The sequence below is a fragment of the Heterodontus francisci genome, chromosome 7 (assembly GCF_036365525.1).
Source record: "Heterodontus francisci isolate sHetFra1 chromosome 7, sHetFra1.hap1, whole genome shotgun sequence".
Classification (NCBI taxonomy): Eukaryota; Metazoa; Chordata; class Chondrichthyes; order Heterodontiformes; family Heterodontidae; genus Heterodontus; species Heterodontus francisci.
The window spans coordinates 127,721,430-127,738,621 of record NC_090377.1 but is presented as its reverse complement, the minus strand read 5'-3'; the positions used below and the strand labels follow the sequence as shown (position 1 = coordinate 127,738,621).

Genomic DNA, 17,192 nt, shown 5'->3' with positions numbered 1-17,192 from the left:
GAATGCGATTTCTGGAGTGATATTCTAAGTATTTGCACAAGCACAAGCAGCCAGCCCATTTCCCCCTCATATGCTGATAAAGATCTTTGTTTCATCCCACTAAAAAACATATAATTTGTTTTTTCTTCACTTGTGGCTTAGAAAGACAATTCAATTTTGAAAACTTGCTCAATTTGGTTTTGGAAAAATAAGGTTCAGATTGCATTTTAACAATAGCAACAATTTTGTAACAAGACAAGCAAAAGTAATTTTCATCTTTTTCTCAAAGTAATACTTATTATGCTCCAAACTGAATGAAGATGGTCAGATATTTAGCTCAGTGACTTTGTTTGATAAGTATCTATACACTGGACATAAAGATCTTCCACCCACACAGAGTTTAAAGAATGCTTACAAAGGCACATTTTAGTGCTTTTTGTTGAGGGCCATCTAATCCCTCTATTTTCCCCACTTTTTCTCCTAGTTCAGGGTTCACCAAATATTCAACTCCTATAGTATAAAGATTGAGTGGGTGAACAAATTGCCCTCAACCTTCCATTAATACCACCCTTCTGCCAGTTGCAAGGACGCATAAGGCAGCAGACCAGCATTGGTTAATTTCCATTCAATCCTGCAAGGAGGCACCTGAATTCTGGAATTCAGGAGAGAAGAGGAAATGCAAACCTACATCACACTTGCTACTGTGTACTGATGCTCCAATGCACTGCAACACCACAGACATTGGGCTGAATTTTATGTAGCTGCCGCCAGCAAGAAAAGCAGAGGCTAAGCGCGGTAGCTCATTTTAATAGCCAGGGCGGGCCACCCCACCGCCCACCCCGATCCTGTGGAGGGGGCGGGCTGGCCGTCCCCGGCAATGGCATCAGCTGTCCGTGCGCATGAGCTGACGTCATTTTGAAAGGACTGTTCGCCCTACTGGCTAATTTAAATATTTAACTATAAATTGAATTAAAATAAATAAATATATTTCTTTTGCCCCTCTCCGACGCCCTCCCCAATAACAATTAAATTATTTGCCGTTCCACTCCCCCCCCAAAAACACTTACCTTAACCATCTGACCTTCCCCCCGACAAACTGCACAAACTTTCAACAACGACCCTTCCCACCATCCCTTACACCCATGACGTTAATTTGACCCCGTTTCCCACCCACACTGATAATACTTAGCTCCTCCCCCACTCATGTAGCACCTTGTTTCCCGGGATGGGGAGCCCAAGGCATAGGACTGCGGGCCACCAGACCGAAGATTGCAGCAGGATATCAGGCGGCAACGCGAGCTTTGTTAATTCATTCATTTTAATTTATTTAAATATTCAAATTGGAGACCCATCACTGAGCAGCAGGGGCGATGCCACAAGACCTCGCCGCTGCTGGTAATTATTTGGCTGGGCCCTCCCGGTGTCAGGGTGTGTCGCAGCCCTCTCCCAGAAGCATCTTCAGGCCCTCCTGCCATGGAACTCGCGCCTGGGGGAGAACAAAATCCAGCCCACTGTGTTTACAAGGTTACAGCTGAAATCTTCTATACTATAATATGCCAATATCATCACCCTCTATAAGAACAAGGGTGACTGCGGTGACTGCAACAGCTACCGTGGAATCTCCCTGCTCAGTATAGTGGGGAAAGTCTTCGCTCGAATTGTTTTAAACAGACTCCAGAAGCTGGCTGAGTGTGTCTACCCTGAGGCACAGTGCGGCTTTCGAGCAGAGAGATCCACCAATGACATGCTGTTCTCCCTTTGCCAGCTACAGGAGAAATGCCGCGAACAACAGGTGCCCCTCTACGTTGCTTTCATAGATCTCACCAAAGCCTTTGACCTCATCAGCAGATGTGGTCTCTTCAGACTACTAGCAAAGATCGGATGTCCACCAAAGCTACTAAGTATCATCACCTCATTCCATGACAATATGAAAGGCACAATTCAGCATAGCGGTGCCTCATCAGATCCCTTTCCTATCCTGAGTGGCATGAAACAGGGCTGTGTTCTCGCACCTACACTGTTTAGGATCTTCTTCTCACTGCTGCTCTCACATGCGTTCAAGTCTTCAGATGAAGGAACTTTCCTCCACACAAGATCAGATGGCAGGTTGTTCAACCTTGCCCGTCTTAGAGCGAAGACCAAAGTACAGAAAGTCCTCATCAGGGAACTCCTCTTTTGCTGACGATGCTGCATTAACATCCCACACAGAAGAGTGTCTGCAGAGACATATTGACAGGATTGCGGCTGACTACAACGAACTTGGCCTAACCATCAGCCTCAAGAAAACCAACATCATGGGACAGGACATCAGAAATGCTCCATCCATCAATATCGACGACCACGCTCTGGAAGTGGTTCAAGAGTTCACCTACCTAGGCTCAACTATCACCAGTAACCTGTCTCTCGATGCAGAAATCAACAAGCGCATGGGAACGGCGTCTGCTGCTATGTCCAGACTAGCCAAGAGAGTGTGGGAAAATGGTGCACTGACACGGAACACAAAAGTCCGTTTCAAGCCTGTGTCCTCAGTGCCTTGCTCTATGGCAGCGAGGCCTGGACAACGTATGTCAGCCAAGAGCGACGTCTCAACTCATTCCATCTTTGCTGCCTCCGGAGAATCCTTGGCATCAGGTGACAGGACCACATCGCCAACACAGAAGTCCTCGAGGCGGCCAACATCCCCAGCATATACACCCTACTGAGCCAGCGGCGCTTGAGATGGCTTGGCCATGTGAGCCGCATGGAAGATGGCAGGATCCCCAAGGACACATTGTACAGCGAGCTCGTCACTGGTATCAGACCCACCGGCCGTCCATGTCTCCACTTTAAAGACGTCTGCAAACACGACATGAAGTCCTGTGACATTGACCACAAGTCATGGGAATCAGTTGCCAGTGATCGCCAGAGCTTGCGGACAGCCATAAAGGCGGGCTAAAGAATGGCGAGTCGAAGAGACTTAGCAGTTGGCAGGAAAAAAGACAGAAGCGCAAGGAGAGAGCCAACTGTGTAACAGCCCCGACAACCAATTTTATCTGCAGTGCCTGTGGAAGAGTCTGTCACTCTAGAATTGGCCTTTATAGCCACTCCAGGTGCTGCTCCACAAACCACTGACCACCTCTAGGCACTTACCCATTGTCTTTCGAGACAAGGAGGCTAAAGAAGAAAGAAAGTCCCTGCCTTTCAAATTGTTGAAATTGTATGTTTCATTACAAAATTACTTTCCTGCCTTTTTTTCCCTGTACATAATATTGAGCTTTCAGAGCATTTTCTTGTTCAACAAATGTAAAAATGAAAGGGGATAAAACAGAATGTACCAAACTTAAGTTTCCAGCATAAAGCTTTATATCATTTTTCAAATGATTAATAAAATGCACCCACAATCAAAGCTGCTAACTAGATATAATGTAACTATTGCCATTAACCAGGTCCTTGAAATGTGCTGATCAGAAGCAGATTTCTGACAGCTAAATGCAATTAACTTTTGGAGCACTGGATAGATCAAACAAGTTGAGGCTAGTTCCCATTTTTTCCGACTGGACTATTATGCAAGGACTGGCATTTTAAGCATACCACTGAAACAAATGGGAATTCTGATACTGGTTGAATTATTTTGGATGGAAAGACTTAATAAGAAAATACCGTTTGATTTTTAGGCAGAGATTAATTGAGCATCCATCATCCTCCCGAGTTCCAAAGAAATCCACAGTATTACTTTCAATCTTCAGAATGTTACTGGTGAGTTCTGCATCACCTAAACATGGTTTCCCCAAAAGTCCAACTGACTTTTTCTTCCAAAGAGTAGTGGAATGTGAAAGTGTAAAGGTCAATATGATAGTGCGTGAAAGCTGCCATAGTCAGCTGTAAGGTTTCAATAAAGATAATGAATATATTTGTAGTGAATGCCTGAATGTAAGCACATATCCATTTGACAGAGCACTGCGTCAGCCTTGGCTCGGTGGTAGCGTTCATACCTATGAGTCAAGTTTAAGCCCCACTCCAGACACCTGAAGTCATAATCTAGACTGACACTTCAGTGTAGGTGTCATCTTTTGGATGAGACATTAAACCACAGTTCCAGCTGCCTTCTCAGGTAGACATAATAGATCCAATTGTGCTATTTAAAGAAGAACTAGGAAGTTCTCTCAGTGTGTTGGCCAACATTCATCCATTAAATATCCTAAAAAGAGATTATCGGGTCATTCATCTCATTGTTGTTTGTAGGATCTTGCTGTGTAAGTTGGTTGCCACGTTTCTCTAATACAGTTCTGATAAAAGGTCACTGACCTGAAACATTAACTCTGCTTCTCTCTCCACAGATGCTGCAGACCTGCTGAGTATTTCCAGCACTTTCTCTTTTTATTTCAGATTTCCAGCACCTGTAGTATTTTGCTTTTATTATAGCCATGTTTCTCTATACTGTTACACTTTACAAGTACTTTGCGATGTCCTGAGGTCATGAAAGATACTACATGAATGCAAGTTCTTTCTTTCACAATATCCAGTCTGGACCAAAGTGTATTCAGCCACATAAACACAAATTAATAAGACAGGCTTAATAATAATAGAAATTTGTAAAAATAATAGTCATCCACAAAGCTGTACAAATACTGCCGTCAATATCAGATACAGCTAGTGGACATCAAATCTAGACTGTCTTCATTGATTCAAAACTCCATGTTATGAAGCAGCTGTAGCTACAAAGTGCCAAAACAAGTGGTGCAGTCCAGCCAATACAACCACTGAAAACAAAACTTCTGAAAGTGAAGAATACAAGTTATTAAAAGGTCAATTTGATAATTGTTTTGCATTTCTTTTTCTCCCACGCAGATGTTGGACCAGTAAAAGGCTAAGTCATGTTAATAAAAAAGGAATTCTGTATACAAAATTCTCAATTTCAGCCAAGCTGCAAGGAGACAAGACATTTGAGGTCAAGTCATTCTCCCCTCACCCCTACCTCCTAGAGAGGGTACAGTGGAGATTTATGAGGATGTTTCCGGGACTGGAAAAAAGCAGCTATAAGGAAAGATTGGATAGGCTGGGGTTGTTCTCCTTGTAGCAGAGAAGGCTGAGGGGAGATCTGATTAAAATGTATAAAATTGTGAAGGGCCTGGATACAGTGGATGTGAAAGGCCTATTTACCTTAGCAGAGAGGTCAGTGACTAGGGGGTACAGATTTAAAGTGATTGGTAGAAAGATTAGGGGAGAGATAAGGAAAATTATTTTCACCCAAAGGGTGGCGGGGGTCTGGAACCCACTGCCTGAAACGGTAGTAGAAGCAAAAAACCCCAACTCATTTAAAAGGTGGCTAGATATGCACCTCAAGTGCTGTAACCTGCAGGGCTACGGACCAAATGCTGGAAGGTGGGATTAGACTGAATGGCTCGTTTTTCGGCCGGCGCAGACACCATCATAGAATCATAGGAAATAGGAGCAGGATTAGACCACTCAGCCCATCTAGCCTGCTCTGTCATTCAAACAGATCATGGCTGATCACCTATCTCTATGCTATTTTTCCCCACATGCCTTGATGTCATTAGTATTCAGAAATCTATCGATTTCTGTCTTGAACATGCCCAATGATTGAGCTTCCACAGCCCTCTGGGGTAAAGAATTCCACAGATTCACCACCCTCTGAGTAAAGAAATTCCTCCTCATCTCAGTCTTAAATGGCCTGCCCCTTATTCTGAGACTGTGTCCCCGTTCTAGACTCACCAGCCAGAGGAAACATCCTATTCACATCTACCCTGTCACACCCTGTAACTCAAAACTCTAGAGAATACGGGCCCAGTTTCTGAAATCTCTCCTCATAAAACAATCCCACCATCCCAGGGATTAGTCTGGAGAACCTCCATTGCACTGCCTTTATGGCAAGTGGATCTTCCTTACATAAGGAGACCAAAACTTTACACAATAGTCCAGGTGCAGTCTCACCAAGGCTTTATACAATTGAAGTAATACATCCTTACTCCTGTACTTAAATTCCCTTACAATAAAGGCCAACATACCATTTGCCTTTTTAATTGCTTGCTGCAACAGCATACTAGCTTTTAGTGATTCATGAACAAGGACACCAAGGTCTCTTTGGACACCAACACTTTCCAACCTCTCACCATTTAAGAAATACTCTGCCTTTCTGTTTTTTCTACCAAAGTGGATCACTTCACACTTATTAACATTATATTCCATCTGCCATGTTCTTGCCCATTCACTTAGCCTGTCCAAATCCCCTTGAAGACTCCTTGCATCCCCCTCACAACTTACATTTCCTCTTTATTTTTGTGTCATCCGCAAATTTGGAAATTAAAATTACAATTGGTCCCCATATCCAAATCATTTATATAGATTGTGAACAGCTGTGGCCCAAGCACTGATCCGTGTGGTACCCCACTAGTAACAGTCTGCCATCCTGAGAATGACCCATTTATTCCTACTCTCAGCTTTTTGTCTGTTGACCAATTCTCAATCCATTAAAATACATTACCCCCCAATCCCATGTGCTCCAATTTTGTTTACTAACCTCCTGTGTGGGCCCTTATCAAAAGCCTTCTGAAAATCCAAATACACCACATCCACTGGTTCTCCCATATCTATGTTACAAGTAACATCCTCAAAAAAGTCGCATCTTTCTATGCTGTAAGCCTTCTATGATTCTATGAAAACAGAGTCACATTGCAGGGTAACTTTTGAAGAGGCTAGGATGTAGGTTGCCTGCAGATCCTTGTTTACAAAGGCAACATTTATGGTGCAATGAGACCTATTTAGGGATAAGAAATTATTGGCCAGGGTCACAAGAGAAAAAGACCATGCCTCAGGATGGTTCATTGCATAGATAAACCCGACTGGGAAAACAAAGAAAGTATTTTAAATGGGGAAATGAGGGGTTTATCTCAGATCAAAAATGGATCAATAATAGTGCAATTGAAGTGAATAGCACAGATGCATTTAAGGGGAGGTTAGATGCACATGAGGGAGAAAGGAATAGAAGGGTATCCTGATGGTTAAATGAAGTAGGGTAGGAGGAGGCTCGTGTGGAACATAAATAATGGTGTATAGCTGTGGGCTGAATGACCTGTTTCTCTGCTGTAAATTCTGTGTAATTCTATGTGTCATGCTAGACCTCCACCTGACAAGAATGAGGCATATTAATTTCGCTATATGGATATTAAATTTCAAATTTTTGCTGGGAAGAAGAGAAGGCCTGTTACAAGGACTGCCAGACACTTGGCTGAAAGACATTTACACACCAACAGGGACAAGAGAGGTTATTTCCCTTATCCAATTTAACCCACAGTGGACTTTGAGCGCCAGACATTGAAGGTGAGGGAGCTCAAATTTCAGGATGACTGCTGGGATAGCCTAATCCACAAACAGACATGGTCAGACCAGCTGGTCATGTGACTAGCCTGCTTGGCAAATGGGCTTTCTGAATTGTCCAACAGCTTGAACTGACAGTGTCTGTTTGTTTAGTTTAGTTTAGTTTAGAGATACAGCACTGAAACAGGCCCTTCGGCCCACCGAGTCTGTGCCGACCATCAACCACCCATTAATACTAATCCTACACTAATTCCATATTCCTACCACATCCCCACCTGTCCCTATATTTCCCTACCACCTACCTATACTAGGGGCAATTTTATAATGGCCAATTAACCTATCAACCAGCAAGTCTTTGGCATGTGGGAGGAAACCGGAGCACCCAGAGGAAACCCACGCAGACACAGGGAGAACTTGCAAACTCCACACAGGCAGTACCCAGAATTGAACCCAGGTCGCTGGAGCTGTGAGGCTGCGGTGCTAACCACTGCGCCACTGTGCCGCCCTTACGACTGAAAAGACCTCTCCTGGCTGGCTCACCACAGCCTCTCCTGTCTGCTCCCATCTCTTTCTCACGGAACTCCAAATCCACTGAAGACACATGAACCCCAAGGGAGAAAAGTCTCCTACAGCGAACAAGGTTTAAGAAGAATACTGGACCCCAACAAAAAGCAAGATCTACCTACAATCAAGGACTCTAGTGAGCTCGAAGATCCGTAACAAAAACCCTTTTCAGAGATTGCCTCAAACTTTTCCACTTTATTTTTCTGCTCTGTTCTATCTCTATCTGCATGTATCTCACATGCATGCTAGAGTGGGCATGTCGTGTATCCGTAGGCGTTATCCGAATTAGAGTTTAAGTTTAATAAATTTCAACCTCTGTTCTTTAAACCTGCTTGTGCTGGTTTCTTTGCCTTATAATTGGAAAGCAGTGAACAAGGATTCACCAAAGGGGAGCTAAAAACACAGTGTGCAAAAAATTAAAAGCCTGTTACAGTAAGACCAGGTGAAGGCTGAGGGGGAACCCTAGACACTTTTCTCACCTGGTCATAACACTATGTATATGTACTGCTACATTAAAATAACTTTTCTGAACAAGTCAGAAACACAACAGGATTAAACAAAATTTAGGATGCTCAAAACATTTCACCACTTCAGTAGAAAAGGTAATTAACTTTAAAAATATATTTTCAGAATAGTTCTTTGAGTTAGATTTGAGATCTATTTAATGAAATACAACAATAAAAAGCTTCAGAGAGGTATGACTCTAGAATTGACGATTTCTCTCACATAACTAGTTCTCATAGAACCTGGAGACAAGTTCATTTACAATCAAAATATACAAAAAAGAACAGTAAACACCATTAGTAAATCTGTAATGATACACTGCTTCGGGTGCAGAAGATGCTGATTAATGCGATTAAATAACATTACTTTTCATGAGGGAATATACTCTCGCCCTTTAAGCCATATTAGGTCAATTAAACTGGCATATGTTAGTTGTAAATAACATCCCATAAGATGATTTTAGCTTGAATTATAGTTCAATTATTTAACACATTACATCAATGTGAGACAGTTTGAGTATAACTTGGGCATGAGGATCCAAATCAAATTTGGTGTTAGGCCACTTGTCTCAAGGAAGTAGTCTCACACCACTTGAGCTTTATACTTGCTCTGGTGCAAGTGCGACCAATGTGAAGCAAAGTTTAAAGAGTTTTCAGGTGGCATGGGAACTTTTAAACTTTCACACAACTTTTGTTCGAAATGCCAACAATGTTGTTAACATTAAAACGTAACCAAGAGCTCCATTTACCCAGCCAAGAAGCAACAGGGAACAGCAGTTTAATTCAAACCAGTAGTGATTACTAACAATCCCCTAAGATTTGAAAACACCTCCTTAAAGCACCATGCATTTGTTACTAACAGCTAATCCTTCAAAGTAGATACATTTCCCATTTGAATGCATAGAGAATAAGTAAATGCTGATGTTCCTGTTCTGACAAATTGTTCCTGTTCTTTATCTCTGTCCTCAGAAATTGACAAACTGGATTTGTGTACAGCAACAAGTAAATGTCACCATCTTTTGTTCCAGTGTAATTAATATACAGACAGCCCTCATTAATAGCTTTTGTAATTGTCCACCTTTCTGAATGCTTTAGGTATATTTCATGCAGATGCTTTAGGAAGTGAACAACAGCCTAAGACCACCTGTGCAATTCCTCCATTCCATGTTTCTACTGCAGAAAATTAATTTGTTCATAAGGTGGACAAATGACATCAGCTACTGCGTTTTAGTTTGATTTTAAGTGATGCTGATTAGGGTCAAATAAGGTTTAGATTGCATTGTTAGCACCTTCAAATACAAAATGCAGAATACTATATCTAGGCTGCTATAAGGTTCTAGTATGTCCACAGTGGCGCAGTGGTTAGCACCGCAGCCTCACAACTCCAGGGACCCGGGTTCAATTCTGGGTACTGCCTGTGAGGAGTTTGCAAGTTCTCCCTGTGACCGTGTGGGTTTTCGCCAGGTGCTCTGGTTTCCTCCCACTACCAAAGACTTGCAGGTGATAGGTAAATTGGCCATTGTAAATTGCCCCTAGTGTAGGTAGGTGGTAGGGAATATGGGATTACTGTAAGGTTAGTATAAATGGGTGGTTCTTGGTTGGCACAGACTCGGTGGGCCGGAGGGCCTGTTGCAGTGCTGTATCTCTAAATAAAAAATTGGAGTAATTTGCCCAGTTTTGGTCCTCACACACATATAGAGGGATATTTAAGCTCTAGAAAAGGTACAAGTGAGGGCAACCGAGATGATATCAATTCTCAGAGCTCTCAGTTACGCGGATAAGCCTCAACAGTGGAGTTATTTACTTTGAACAAATGCTGGCTTAGGGAGGATAGGATTGAGGTTTTCAAATTTTGAGAATATTGGATACATTGCAGTTCAATAGGTTTTACGAAATGGATAGGGATTGTTGGTCCGACCGATGAAATCCATAAGTAGAAAGTTAGGTTAGATGACAGGAAGTATTTCTTTTCTCAGCATCATTGTGAATCGAACAAGCTCTAAGGGTCAATTCCAGTTATGGGGATAAATTACTAGTTAGTTGTGATCACAAAGGAGACATGAACTTCTGTTGGATTCTGGAATTTGCTCAATTCCTTCAGGTTATGGAAAAACATTCCCAGAATTTTTTCTGAATTGGTCAATCCAATGGTTTTTTTTTCTCTTTTTCTTGCTTCTCCCAGGAGAAAGTGTGGTTAGGGAACATACGTGCTGAGCCAATGTTATAAACAGTTGCAATGTTGGCTGGATGAGGCAGGCTTGAGGAGCCTTATGGTCTATTCTTATTCTTCTTTCATCAGTTCATAAGTAATGTCAGATGAATCCTACTGGCAAAATCTAACACATGGAACTCACAGTCCTTGAATTCAAGCTGCAAAACCTTGAAAAGCTAAAAACAGTTTGTATCCACTGTTCCATGACACTAACTGAACATGTTGAATGAATGAAAACTGCAGATGATTATTAAACTGGTATTATTTCAACTGTCTGTTGGGAGTTGATGAGACAAAGAAAGACAGTGCAATTCTGAAAATCACTGAAATGACCAGCACTAAGCGAAACATCATCACCAAGGCAATATATCATGAAACTATTGCAAAACAGAGAAAAAAATCACTTTTAACAGTTTATTTGGCTATTTTATAATATTATCTTATTGAAAAGAAAAACTGGTAGGAATAATTGAAAGTAGTATTTGTCCAATTTTCATTTTATAACAGGGTTTTGAACGAACATATTTTACTGTATCCCAATGTGAGTGATATTTCCAATTATCATTGTTAACCTTACTTTCACTAAGTGGTATTTCTTTCAACCATTTAATTTGATAGTCACTTCAACAGTTAACTACATCTACAAAAGCTCCCCTGATAAGACTGTGACGTTTCTAAAAGTAGTGGTAAAGCTACAGAAAACTTGTCAACAAAACAGTTCATGCTTTCAAACAGTATAGGCAGCCAATCTTTTGAATGTGCAAAAATATGATTTTAATCAAATGGAAATATACCTAGAAATAAAAGGAACCCCATGTGCTGACTTTGAACTGGAAACTTTACAAAGTAAATTTCCACTAACCTTCAGTTCTCTGTGCATGTACTGTTAACAATGTTGACTGGAAAATCCTATCAAAAATCTTCACACTAACAGGGTTTAATCAGAAGTTACATAATCCATTGTTTCAATCTGAAAGCTATTTGTGAGTCAAATTATTTTTGCATTAGTTACTGTATGAATTTAGTACAATAACTTTTTTGATACAACAAATTGCCATCTGATTTTGAATAATGTCAATACTTATCTGGTCATTTTATTTCATAAAATCATAGAAATTTCAGCACAAGAAGCAAGCTAATATGCCTGTGGCAACACTAGCTCCACAATGGAGTTAACTAATTCTTGCCTCTTTCTCCATACCTGGCATATTCTTTCCTCTTCAAGAGTTCGCTTAATTCCCTCATAAATGCTGTGACTGACCAAGGTTCAACAGTCACAATTCTATATATTCTATATGCCAATAATGCTTGCATCAAAAGTTCCACTAAACCCTGTGTGTTTCGTATTGATCCTATAAATTCATGACCCTTTGTTAAGATTTTCAACAGAAGTTTGTTTTTTTGAAAAATAAGTTTAAAATGTAAACAAAATTAACTTTTTTTCTTAATTGTTTATCTGTTTTCAAATGCAAGGCTAAAATCTTACATTCAAATAATAGTAATAGCAGTTATATAAAATCTAAAGTGACACATAAATTTGTATTTTAATTAACAACTAAAACAAACCATCCCAAATCATATGCTTCTGCCAGTTTTAAAACCTGCTAAAATCAATCAAATGTCAAGATGATGCTCATGAAGACTTATACAATCATAGAATGATAGAGCACAGAAGAAGGGTACTCAGACCATTGTGCCTGTGCTGGTTCTTTGAAAGAGCTATCCAATTAGTCCCACTCCCCTACCCTTTCTCCATAGCCGTGCAACTTTTCTTCCTCTTCAAGTGTTTATTCAATACCCTTTTGCAAGTTATTATTGAATCTGCTTCCACCACACTTTCAGACAATACATTCCAGATCATAACAACTTGCTGGGTAAAAAAAATTCCCCTCAGTGACAATTACCTTAAATCTCTGTCTACTGGTTACCGATCCTTCTGCCACGAAAATAGTTTCTCCTTATTTATTCTGTAGAAACTCTTCATGATTTTGAACTCCATTAACTCTCCCCTTAACCTTCTCTATTCTAAGGAGAACAACATCAGCTTCTCCAGTCTCTTCAAGTAACTGAAGTTCCACATCCCTGGTATCTTTTTGTAAATCTCCTCTGTACCCTCTCTAAGGCCTTGGCATCCTTACTAAAGTGTGGTGTCCAGAATTGTACACATACTCCAGCTAGATCATTTCTGCATCATTTAAATGTTGTCAATTAACAAGCATGTTATATGGCAGTGGTTAAAGAATTAGCAATCCAGCAGCCTGGGCTAATAATCTAAAAAATGTGAGTTCGAATCACAGAATGGCAGTTTGAAAATTTGAATTCAGTTTTTAAAATATGGGAAATAAAAGCTGATGTCAGTAAAAGGGACCATGAAGCTGTTGGATTGTCATATAAACCCAACTTGTTCACTAATCTCCTTTAGGGAAGTATACCTGACATCCTTACTCGAGCAGGTGTATTTGTGATTTCAGCTCCACACCAATGTGGGTGACTTTTAACTGCCCCCTGAAGTGGTCTAGTAAGCCGCTCAGTTGTATTGAGCCACAACCAACAGTGCAAGAAGATGGCTCACCGCCACCTTCTTCGGTCAATTCGGTATAGGCAATAAACGTTGGCCTTGTCGAGACACCCAAATCCTAAGAATGAATAAAGAAAAAAAGTGCTGCAGACTTTTAAACAAATTGAACAAGTTAACTTCAATAATAATAAACCAATTTATGTACAGCAAGCTCCTTCTTGTTCTTAATTTGTATAAAGGACTACTTATTACAGTGCTGCTTTGCAACATTTTTTAAATCATTCCTCACTTATCCAACATTTACACCCAATGGTAAACATGGTACCCAACATCAGTGATGACATAAGACATTTTACATACTGATAAAACAGAATTTCCTTGATGTAATCTCAGCCTTTCAAATTTTTAAGTGTTCACTGTAATAATTGCAATCAAGCTAAAGACTAAAAAAAACCCTGAAAATTGAGTCTAAAATGAAGATAAAAAATGCTAGAAATACCCTATAATTCTGTCATCAGTTAAAGGAAGAAGGACAGGTTAACATTTCAGGTGGATACATTGTCAGAACTGATGAAGTATCTCCAGCCAAAATGTAAGCAGCTCAAAGAAAAAAGGCTGATTAATGTTTCAGATAGAGACCCTTTGCCAGTACAAACAAACTGTCTCCACCTGAGACATTAATCTGTCTTTTTTTTGGGCTGTTGATAGATCTGTATTTCCAGCATCTTTCAGATGAGATGCTAAGCCAAGACCCCATTTGCTCTCTCTGGTGGACGTAAAAGCTCCGATGGAACTATTTCGAAGAAGAGAGTGGGAGTTGTCTCGGGTGCCCTAGCCATTATTTATCCCATTATTTATCCTGTCTGCACCATCCTCACTCTCCCAATAATACTTGGCCTTGGGCCAAAGGTGTCATCACCAAAAGAAAATTATCACATTGCTGTTTGTGGGAGCTTGCTGTATGCAAATTGTCTCCTATGTTTTCTAAATTTTAACAATGACTAAACTTCAAAAAGTACTTCATTGCATGTAAAGTGCTTTGACATGTGCTGAGGTGGTGAAATGCATGTTCTTGCTCTTTTTAACTACAATCAAACTACTATCCCCAAATTACTGTACAATACACAGTTAGAAAATGGCACGTTTTTTATTTTAATTAAGTCAATGACTGACAGATGCATAAAATTGATTATGGCTAGAACGCCACAGATCTTAACTGAGCTAAATGTAAGGCTAAAATTAAGGCTTTTTCTTTAACTTGAGGAAGTCAGTGCCTCCAGTAGGGTGGTAGTTTTCTAAGGAAACAATTACAGATTAAATGGAAATTCTTTTGGAGAAACTAATCAGATTTAAAATGCTAAAAATAGCTAATATACTATAAAGTTATAGCTGAATTATTAAATAATATGACTGTTGTACTGACAATTGTTCCGTATAAACTTATTTTCTTTAAAGAATCAATGCATATGTTTATTTGGTGGAAAAAAATGGCAATCAAAAGGTTAAACAACACACTGTTTTGACAAAAGCTCCAAGGCTGAGACAAACCCACTTTCTTCCACCCCATTCCTGTAGCAAACTTGTTGCCAGTCCTGTCTGCACCATCCTCACTCTCCCAATAATACTTGGCCTTGGGCCAAAGGTGTCATCTTACACACAAGATAAAAAGGTATCATTTTTGAGGGCAGATTCCCCCAACACCACCAAACATATACATTACATTGTGTAGTACCACACTCCCTGCTGCTCCTAACCCCATTTTCGTAGACATACTCATGAGTCAATAGTAAGAAATAATGTACAATACATTTTAGATAGAAACAGCAAGTTTTATTCCCGATTATTTCTGTTCTGGCAATTGTAGTAGAAATATGGCATCACAATTTGTCCCATGAGATTCAAATTAGATTTACAGCAAAAGTATAACAAAGTAACCAAGGCTATTAAGAAACCTGTCTTAAGAAAACTGCTGTAGAAATGCCTGAATTTTTTTACTCTAAAATGTGAAAAGAAACCATGTACAGCAGGGAAAACAGGGATCTCCACATTCTTTAAATATTTCATCCCAAAAAGCTTTGTTCGTGTCCATACTAACCCCAAACAATATGCAATATGATTAACAGCAAAGGCATCTCGTTACTCCATACACCCCACCTGATATTAACCACTGCTAATGAATACTCAGGCAGCAAATATTTTTCAGATGTTTTTTTAAAATTTCAAGCACATGTACAAATTCAACTTTTGCCTGTATTGGAACTTTCTTTTAGGCCATGTCCAAAATCATGGTGCCTAACAGCATGAAGTATAGCGGACCTTCCAAGGAAGTTCAAATCTACTCCTTCTCAACAGATGCAATATTTTCTATTAGGCTTTCATTTTATCCCAGAAAAATCAACTATTCTTAAAATGTAAAGGAATTACTCAAACTGTACAGAGGAAATAATTTTCAAAAACTCAAAAATTCATTTAAAGCATTCAATGACTTTATCTCACTTCAGCTAAATTTCATCACTTTAAATAATGAAGAAAGTAAAGACAATTCAAATTATGAGTCTGTTACTAAAAACAAATATTATTTTCTAGTCTTGTTAATTTTAGAAGTAAGCCAGATCACATCAAAAGAGCAAACAGCTTCTATCTTTGAATGTATGTTTTGCATTGATCTTTCAAATTACTATTATGCCTGGGAGCACCATAATCCATATTTGCATCAGCTGCGTGAAGCACCTGCTTATATTTCAAAACTAGGTTTTAACTTTAACTTATCTAACTTTAGCCAAAATTGCAATAGCAACTTGTGTAATCTACAAACAACAGTGCTTGCTACCTTTCTTTGGTAGAGAGCAATGGAGTAGCCGACTCTTCTAGCAAACAATTTCTACATCAGTTGATAACATTCATAACCGCAGAAAATTTCCTAAACGCCCAGATATATTTTCTGACTCCAACATTCCAACAAATGGAACAATCCACAGCAGGGAAGAAAGAGTTGCAAATCAAAAATACTTCTGATATGATTATTTTCTATAACAACTTTATTATGGCTTACTGTAAACTAGATAGTGTGGAAATTAAGACAGAAAATAATACAAGCTTTTAAAGCGTATCAAAACTGACTAAACTGGGTTCATGTGCAGCAAATTAGTTATTTTCTGAAATTCTATTTATACCAAAATTCTGAATGTAATCAACAGTTCTCTTGCAGACAATTGTCAAAAATTGAAGTAATAATTTTAAGAAACCAATTATGTATTCTTTAGAACATCTTTCTAATGAACATAAAACCTCATAAAAGCATAAACAGTTACCAAACTGGACCCAAAGATATCCTACCTGGCAAGGATAAACATAAATTTCCAAATCCATAAGTTCCATAATTTAAACCACTAAGTAGGTTCATATGTACGAGTACTGAACACCTTTTGCCGAGTTTCTGCTCAGAGAGTTGACTGCTGTGTTTTATGCTGTGGTAACTAAACCAGCAGATACAGAGAATTATGCTGTACGGAGTAGAAACGAGTCCAAAAAAGGCACTTACTGTTAGTCATGTGACTCAGGGAGGTGTACTGGCCATTAGGCGTGCTTGTGGTGGGGACCACCACCCTTGAATGCTCCATCTTGGGAGAGAAGTCATCACTACCTGTTCCAATGAAAAGGTCAGTCATCACAACAGTTAATAAAGCATAGTTTTTGTGTCCAATAAATGATTCTTGTGCAATGTGAGCTATTTGTGTTCTAAAAGTTGACTTAAACATGATATAAAGCAACCTGCTTAAGCCAGAGGAAAATATCTCTTAGGGAATTTACTGTGCATCCTGCTTAAAGGCATATTTCATCATAAATGTTCACTTTATTGTTATAATTAAAAGAACAGCATTAGATTTAAAAAGCAGCAACTGAAATTAGTAAGCACACAGAAAACTATTATCTGCAAGAAGTTTAATAATTTTAAGTTAAAAATATTTCTTGATTATTACAGTTCAAAAACTCACCACCACCAGTGATGGGGCAATCAGTAGTCTCTGTTTCCATCTTCAAAGTGCAGTGCTGTAAGAAAAATTGACAAAAAATGTCATGCCGGATGTCTTATTCGTCACTG

At 39.5% G+C, this 17,192-nt stretch overlaps 1 protein-coding gene across 13 annotated transcripts in view; it reads right to left on the bottom strand.

Annotated features, from left to right (window-relative positions):
• The window catches only part of ikzf2 (IKAROS family zinc finger 2), a 130,709-nt gene that overhangs the window by 76,038 nt on the left and 37,479 nt on the right, over positions 1-17,192 (bottom strand). For 10 of the 13 annotated variants that reach the window (XM_068036142.1, XM_068036146.1, XM_068036144.1 and 7 more), the window contains exons 2-3: positions 17,086-17,140; positions 16,632-16,733 (exon numbers count right to left, since the gene is read on the bottom strand). In XM_068036142.1, coding sequence (XP_067892243.1) covers positions 16,632-16,733; positions 17,086-17,140 — 157 coding nt within the window. Of the gene's footprint in view, positions 1-16,426; positions 16,606-16,631; positions 16,734-17,085; positions 17,141-17,192 lie in introns of those variants that run through there. The other 3 variants (XM_068036150.1, XM_068036152.1, XM_068036153.1) reach the window with 2 other exon arrangements.